The sequence below is a fragment of the Abramis brama genome (assembly GCF_963993115.1).
Source record: "Abramis brama genome assembly, chromosome: 3".
Classification (NCBI taxonomy): Eukaryota; Metazoa; Chordata; class Actinopteri; order Cypriniformes; family Leuciscidae; genus Abramis; species Abramis brama.
In genome coordinates this window covers 16,621,972-16,630,570 of record NC_139965.1, presented here as the reverse complement: position 1 = coordinate 16,630,570, position 8,599 = coordinate 16,621,972, and the positions used below count along the sequence as shown (strand labels likewise).

At 34.0% G+C, this 8,599-nt stretch overlaps 1 protein-coding gene across 3 annotated transcripts; it reads right to left on the bottom strand.

Moving 5' to 3' along the window:
* Positions 1–262: 262 nt before the first annotated feature.
* nitr8 (novel immune-type receptor 8) lies at positions 263–3,938 on the bottom strand. Of its 3 annotated transcripts, none has more exons than XM_084109846.1 (6): positions 3,886–3,938; positions 3,361–3,711; positions 2,839–3,195; positions 1,030–1,146; positions 893–942; positions 263–656 (listed from the first exon to the last, which is right to left on the bottom strand). In XM_084109846.1, exons 1-6 carry the CDS (start codon positions 3,914–3,916, stop codon positions 531–533), a joined length of 1,032 nt encoding a protein of 343 aa, XP_083965972.1. In that variant the 5' UTR covers positions 3,917–3,938; the 3' UTR covers positions 263–530. The 3 variants fall into 3 exon arrangements, with proteins under 3 accessions (XP_083965972.1, XP_083965974.1, XP_083965973.1); XM_084109848.1 differs by having other exon boundaries at positions 893–929; XM_084109847.1 differs by having other exon boundaries at positions 2,839–3,192.
* Positions 3,939–8,599: the final 4,661 nt, after the last annotated feature.

The following is an 8,599-nucleotide window of genomic DNA, read 5'->3' as shown; positions in this document are numbered from 1 at the left end:
CTGGAAACAAACTTTTTTGCATTATTTTCCAATTATCTCTGTAAAGCTGCTTTGAAACAATCTGTATTGTTAAAAGCAATATATAAATAAATGTGACTTGACTTGATTACATCAATATTATTGTTGTTGTTGTTAAATTTATTTTTATTATTTTTTTAGATATCTGAGGTGTTAGCTTTCACTACCCAAGCTAAGCAGCATTTCTGTAACAGGGTCATGAAAATAATATCATATAAATGTAAAATACAATAACAAACACAAAAAAGATGAAAAGCAAAAGTGATTTTATTAGTAAAAGGTGTAATGAAACAGACAACATAAGGATACATTTGTTCAGTTTTTAATTTATTTCAAAATGGGGTTAAGCAAGGGAGGAAGCAGACTCGGTGATCGCCATGTTCAGACAACAGCTATTTTGTAATTGCTCTACTGGATTTTATTGGATGTTATATTGTTAAATCATCACACTTTATGCATTTGCACTTTTGGATCACTACAGAAAGCAGGAAAGGTCTTCCAATAGTCCTTTGTTAGGACCTGATCTTGGAGTAGACCTCATCATGCTGGGAAACGTTGTGTTGTTTAGCTCCTCTAGAGGGCCGTGATCTACTGCTGAAACTCACAGGTGTGTAAGTCAAGGCATCTGCAACTCCAACCTGATAAAGCAAGATTTTTGCAAACCATTTATTTTTTTAAGTAAAGTAAACTCAAGTAGCTAAACTTTAAATGATTTAAACACTGATATGAACACTGAAAATGTTAGTAAATGGACAAGAAACATCTGAAAAAATCTGAAAAATATACAGGTATTCAAATCGTTCATGAAACTTCTGAAATATATCATCAAATGATATCAAACTTATTGTGAATAAATAAAGTGGCGAGGATTTACCTGCTGAGTACCTTCAGATGTCTCTTGATCACAAGATCTGTTGAAACAGGCTAAAAAGTATGAATGTCAGCTTTAGTCTTGCAAATAAAACTAAGAATCTGGTTCAAAACTAGTCTGAAAACATTTAGATATGATACCTGATGATCTGCCATGGTCCTTACATCGCACAGCCACAAGTAAGATCATGATTATCATAGAAATGATGTTTGACGAGGCCAGTATAAGAAACAATGGAGTTGCTGTCGACTCGCTGTCTGCAAGAAAACATTTATTTATGTTTTACCAGACCTCTTTTATATTAAAAATCAAAATATGTTGCAAAATCTTATTGGATGTCATTTTTAATAACTTGAAAACTTAAGCTTGGACCAGCAAATGGCACAGTATTACTTGTGCTTTTTTTTCTAAATCTCTACAGATTTTTTTTAATTATTATTATTATAAAAAACTGTTTGATTGATAGTGTACATGGTAAGTCAACAAACATTCATACTTTTACAAAATTCATTAAAAAAATCAATCATTAAAGGAGCTGTATGTAAGAAATCTATTTCAATTAATCATAAAATGGCCCTGATGTGTCACAAGACATTAAGAAATCATGTTAATTTCAAATACTTACATCACTGACAACAGTAGTATGGCTAGGATATTGTCATTAAAAAGTGGACTTGCAGCCCTCAACTGATGTTGATGTTGTCATTTTGTGTTTTGGCCTGACGCGCCTCCCTCCAGCTATCTACCAATCACGAAGTCAGTAGTGTTTCGGGATCCGGGTTGCCAGCTTTGCTCTAACCTACCCTAGCTCTAGTCGGATAAAAGTGTCTAACGTTACTAAATCAAAAAGACCTCGTTATAATTCAGAAATTCGTCGTGACAAAGTCCGAAATAAAACCAGAATTTGTATAGGAGATGCTTTTGAAAGATGGAGACGGCTGAAAACGGAGAATAATTTGAACACAGACGCCAACGTAGCTAATTTTCTCCTGGACAGGTAAGATTCATCTAACTTGTGCTTGGCTAACTTGTACTTGATGTCAATGCACATATCATATATTCATGACAGTCGAACAAAGTTATGTATGTTCGTGCAAAGTAACGTAACGTTAGCTCACATGGACGTATGCTAACATTAGCAATGCATAGGAGCCCGTTTCTCTGTCATTATGCTGAGACGCTGAGGAAAACAACATTAGCACGCCCATTATGGCAATTTGAAACGTAATTGAGACAGAAGCCTAACTTTACCTCAGAAAAAATGATTCGACATTCGTTCTTCACGTATATCGTGGACTAAGTTACACATGCTGCAAGTTGACCTGTATTTCACATCACATATTTTAGCGTGTTATGGACGCGTGCTGCAGGGTAAGTAAAAAAATACAGCTGGTCACTTTCACTTATAGCATCAGCTAAATGAATAGCTGTATTACACATACTGACATAGGCTTGTGCTTGTACTTACATTAATGACAGATACATAACGTTACAAGTTAAACTTACAGCTACCGTTCTGTCTGTCACATACGAGCATAACGTTACATCTTTACGATACTGTCACATACGAGCATAAATCTTTACGATTATATTTAACTAATGACAATTAGTACATTTTTTAAATACATAATTACTTATCAAAATATCTCTCATGATGCATAAACATAATTAACAGAAAAAAACTTACTGTGTACGTCTCGTCGGAAGCTCATTGAAGCAGCCTACGTTTCTGCTGAATTCAGCTTATCTGGCAACCTCGAGTCAGGGGGGAGGGGGAGGGGATACACCGCTCTATAGTATTTTTAAAGTGATTGCAGTACCAGTTTTGGCCACAATCCTACATACAGTTCCTTTAAATATAATAAAAATAAATCATTATAAATGCTATATCATTATTTACACATTGGAAATATTAACTGTAAGTCACTTAATAGGGCTTAACACTTTACCAGTTATGAATTCCAGATGAGTTCCATTTCCAAACACTATCTTGCCGCATGCGAGTACAGCACAGTAGTAAGTACCAGCATCAGAAAGGCTGAGGTTCCTCTTTGCGAGGGTGTAAACGCAGATCTGTGTAGAAGAGTCATCCTCACAGCCCTCTTCATGCTGTTTCTTCATATCTCCATCAGCGTAAATGATGGCAGGATGAGATTCATCTGCAGCCTCTCTGAACCAGTATGCATGATGTCCTCCTGCACATTTCTCATCTACTGTTTGGACTCTACACACCAGGGTAATGTTGTTTCCAATGTGAGCTTTATCTGAAATAGGCTCCTGAAGAACCGTTGTTGCGGTGTGTTCTTCTTTAAAGCAAAACCAAAAGTATTTTATTGCATTGTACTTTTATAACTTATAGTCTCTTATAACTTATAAGAGACTATAAGTTATCTTTTTGCATGATTATCACCTTTAGATATTAAGTACATCTGTTCTGGTATTATACCGTATGATGAAAGGCAACAACTTACCATGAAGCATCAAAAATGTTCCAGGTCCAAAATACAGTTCTCCCAACGTTACCACACCACAGAAGTATGTTGCAATATCTTCCTTTTTAGTCAAAGAAATATGTAAATGATAAAGTCCTTTTTCTATTGTTACGTTATAACGGCCATCAGTATTTCCATCAATAAATTCAACATCCGTCATGTAAATGTAAGTTTTTGAAATGGCTTGAAGTTTCATTCCCATCCCTTGCTTGTACCACATCATATTGTTAAAATCTGTATTGGGTAAGTAGCACTCAATAGTGACATCATCACCCAGTTTAGAGGTTTGCAAACGTTTTGGCTGCTCAATGTTTAGTGCCCCAATGCAACCTGAAGACAAAAAGTAGTAAAGATGTGTTATACAATGCTTTTACATAAAGAAGTTAATTTCAGAATCTTAGTTGCTTTGTATAAATGTCTGATAATGAATAAAAAATTATAAAAGTTAAAATGAATAAATAAATAGTCATAATTAGATGATTATATTCAGTCATTTATACTTACAAACAAAGACGAAGAATAAAACTGTGCTCATGTTGCTTTGATTTGTAAGCAAAGAATAAGAGATGGCAAGGTGCACAATCTAAGTAACTAAATCAAATGGAAACTGATCCTGGATGTGATTGGTTATTCTCAAATATTCTCGTATGACAAAGTCAGATTTCATTGGCTGTCCCAGCTATAGACTTTGGGTGTAATGTTCCACTTTCGAGCAAAGGAAATGGTTATTTTTTATAAACACCAACAATGAAACGGAAATAATAAAAAAAATTATATTAGGCTACTTAAAATTGAAATGTTACGTTTTTAAAAAATAAATGAAAAAGTTTTGATAGTTTCATTTTAATTCCACGGCTATGCTCAAACATTCTCCCTGTGACTTTCTTGATGCTATTTTACAGTTGTAAAGCTTAAAATAATGTAAGTGACCCTGGAGAAAAACAAACTGAATAAATGTGTTTAAAACCACTCCAGCTCTAGTGAGGGGGTGTTACTTGACCTGTGCAGAAGAGTTGCTGTGTGGGCTGAGCGGAGCTTAATCAGGGTTGTTTTCTCAATCTAAAACTCTTTTTATTTTTAATTTGATACAGTTTTTAATTACATTTACGCAATAAGTAGAGCTGGACTGTGTCCTTGTCCATGGTGCTGAATCATGTCAACTGGGTTTAGAGCTTCAGAAAAATGGTGCTTTAATAATTACCATTTATTGATGAGCACAATTTTATTGTTCAATAACAGAAAGTTAGATCAAGACTGAAGCTGAAATGTAATGTTGTAGATTCAAATCGCACTAACGATATCCTAAAATAGACCAACATAATGGAACAATATGAACTACATCTCTCAATGCACATCAGTGGGCCTCAAAGTCACTACGAAATATAACTTGACAATTCTTTTTTGTTTTATGTAATATAAACAGTATTTATTATAAAGGATTTATTTGTGCACTCCATATTATTTATGAAGATATTAAACAATAAAAAGCCAACTGAAATTAGTCAATTGTTGTTGTTCTTTATAATTAACTAATTTAAGAGTATGTACAACCCCTAAATTAATTTAGTATATTTTTATCATGATGTAATCTTTTCATATCACATTCAGTCGTCTTTGATCATGTGAATCACTCTAAACAGCAAGTATGTGATTGCTTTTTGTATTTTAGGTCCAAAACGATATTACTTTAATTTAACATGTTCTTAGTAAGAAACATTGACCCTATAGTACTTCTCACATTTATATAAAACAATTTTTTTAAAGCATCAAAGGTATGCATTTTAAGGGATACATTTAGATGCTTTTTAGGGTTAATTATGGATTTATGCATGTTCTATTATGTTAGCACAGACACAGGTAGCCAATTCATCTTGTTTAGGTAATGAATATATTCACAATGTTTTGGTGCCTCTGTGTAAAATGTTTTAACTCATGTTTAGCTAATGTTTAAAAAATAAACTCTTAAACAGAAAATTTGTTGAGATTCAATGTATGGTTGAGACTACCTTGGAGTCATGGGACAATTGTCATACTTCTGAAAGTAACTGGCACGTTGATATGGAAACTTTTGACCACAGAAATGTGAGCTCTGCTGGGGCTTTCTGACTGCGCTTTTCTATTCTCATTCTTACAGGTTGGCTGCAAACTGAGCAATAGGTGGGCTCAAAGTCCAAAACCACAAGTGCATGATGCATCAAGCAGCAGCCTCTGCAAACAACAAACAGCACAGCTTCTCACATTTCTTTTCTACCTGAAGGTCGTTTTGTTCCTCTAAACGTAAGGTAGGTTTATTGGTGTGAATGACATCCATTGATCAAATTATCCCTTGCTTTTTCTTGATAGCTTTGGTGTCTGTATTCAGGGTAGACTTTTGCCTTGTTACTTTAACGTTTAATTATAATTGCCTATGTTTATTAAAAGTGCTTTCCATCTGCCAAATATACAAAAACAAAATTTCATTTATTTTTTCCCAGACACATAGAAAACCCTGAATTTTAAAATTGCAACGTACAATTTATCTGTAAGGTTCTGTTATTAGTTACAGTTAATGTGCACAATTAATGTTGTTAATACAGCTGTATGCAACCACATCAATCAGTTTTTATTACATCATTTTAGGCTGTTTTTGAAGTTTAATTCTGCTATTTCCATTACAGTGGCAGTCTGTTGAGAAGAAGGAGGAGCGGTTGATAAGAAAGAGACTTGTCTCGTGAGAATACTGCTGGTAGACTGTGTGGTTTTGTTGATGTGAAGGCGGGTCAAACTTGTGGTTGGAAAACATTTAAGTATTGATACACAAACATTCAAATACAAACAACACGTGTCCCTTTAAGCATAACTTATCTGTGCATAAATTATAATAGTTAGTGTATAAATGCATTTTATACTAATCAATAGATTCGTTTTAAACCTTGTGTTTCCTGAATCATGAAGATACTTATGTATTGCAGTGCATTTTGTATTAAACTAACAAATGATTATATGTGAATTACTTGCAACTGCAAACCTCAGTGAATAAGTTGGTCCGTTGATGTTCACCTCAGCAGAGCTCAGTCTGTTCTGAGCAACTACTTCCTCTCACTGATGCTGCAGGAAATGCATTCATTGTCTCCACCTTCTGTATTACGTCTCACTTGCATCTTTTTCTTATACAGAAAATAACTCTTCAATGCTCATGATTTAAGGTGCAAAAAGTTATTATTTTTGATTTCATATTTTATTTTATTTCATATTATTCATTATTTCACAACAATTACCAAGTTTCTCTGATTAATTAATTAATTCATTCATTTTTCTTCTGTGAATAAATTGACAAATCATTACTGATAAATGTGGCTAATGATTCATTGTTGTCAGAGACATTTAAAAGGTTACGTTCTTCTACTTGTTCAGCGGTTTGAATCGAACACCCGAAGCATCGTTTATAAAATGTTGCGTAGAAACCGTCCTACATTTGATCCTGTGATCATTTTTCACATGTGCGTACCTGTGATTCAGAGAATGAACGTACAAAAAATGTGCCTGCGCCTCTTTTCCAGATGTGAAATCCTCATAAACGCCCACTAATCAATGTCATTAAAGGGATAGTTCACCCAAAAATGAAAACTTTGTCATTACTCACTCATCCTCAAGTTGTTCCAAACCTGTATGAGTTTCTTTCTTCTGTTGAACACAAACAAATTTTAAAGAATTGTCTGTAAGAAAGTTGATGGTCTAGTTACCGACATTCTTTAAAATTCTTTTGTGTTCAACAGAAGCAAGAAACTCATACAGGAACAACATGAGGCTGAGTAAATGATGACTAAATTTTCATTTTTGGGTGAACTATCCCTTTAAAATATCAAAGGGCTACTTGAGAATGGCGAGAGGCATGCATTTCTTATATTTCCAAATACCTGCAGTAGGCCCAACTCTCTACTATACTCTCTGCCACAAGGAAAAATGTGTATGTCTGCTTAGAACCTGACATCATGATGTGAGGCTTTTAGTATTTGCATATTTCCATTCAGGCAAATCTGCTAATGCATTCAAGAAAATACAAGACTAACAAACCCCAGGTTGAGTGACATCCTGATATACACATTTTTTTCACGTCAAAGACGTTTTTTTAAATATATATGACCATTGCCGTGGGTTTTAGCATATGCACACTCTAAGATCAATGTTTTATAGGTCCCAGGTGTGGTCATTCTTCAGACAGCTCACGATTCAGATCAGCTGCATTGCAGACAAAAAGATTGACTTGCCATTTTAGAATTGGGTCTAAAAAAAGAAAGAAAAAAGAAGTGAGATTTGAATAATGTTTGACTTTTTCCCCCGCTTTCCCTCTTCTTGAATCTTCTCTTCTCCTATGACATTATGGAATATTCTGTATTCTGCTCAATATTCTGTCCAACAAAGTCAAAACATAAAACACAAACTGAGAAAACTGAATTTTGATTACTGATTCAATATTATTTATTTGAATATTTATCACATACTTCTCTGAATCCGAGCATGGTTGAACCAAACCAGTCTGTTTCAGGGCAGACTGTAGATTTTGCTCATATACAGGCTTTATAACCCAGATTTAAAAGTGTTGTATATCAGGATGTCACACATTTTGTTACTTTTGTATTTGCTGGAATTGATCAGCCGATGCATGGAGAAGTGTGACAGAACATGTGTTACTCAAATACTAAAAGTAAAAGCCTCACCCTCTGAACATGGCATTAATGCTGAGCATATTATTGCTGAGGCAAATATTGTCAGCTGGGACAATGGAGAATCAAACAGTGTATATTTAACTATACAGTGAAAATTATGCACTTTTATTTTACAGTACGTACCTAAACTACCTAATATGTATCTAGCTAGATCTACCTGAAAAAACAGAAAAACACTGTTTATTTCATTTGTATTTTTGTTCTTTTGTGTTTGTGCTTTTGCTCATTGTTTGATTATTTGTTCTTATTATATTACCTGTCTTTAATAGTTTTAAATTTATAATTTATAATCCATATTATTTATATTTTATATTATATTTATAATGTATACATTTACTAGCCAATGGTGACTCAAGCTTCAGTGTGTCCGTTGAGGATTGAAGGGTCAAAATAAAAGAGTTTCTTCAAAATCTACAAAAACACTAGCAGCTTTTTTTGTGTGAGTGCGTGTGTGTGTGTGTGTGTGGGGGTGTGTGACAGTCTTACAGGCATAAAAACACAAATTTGCATTT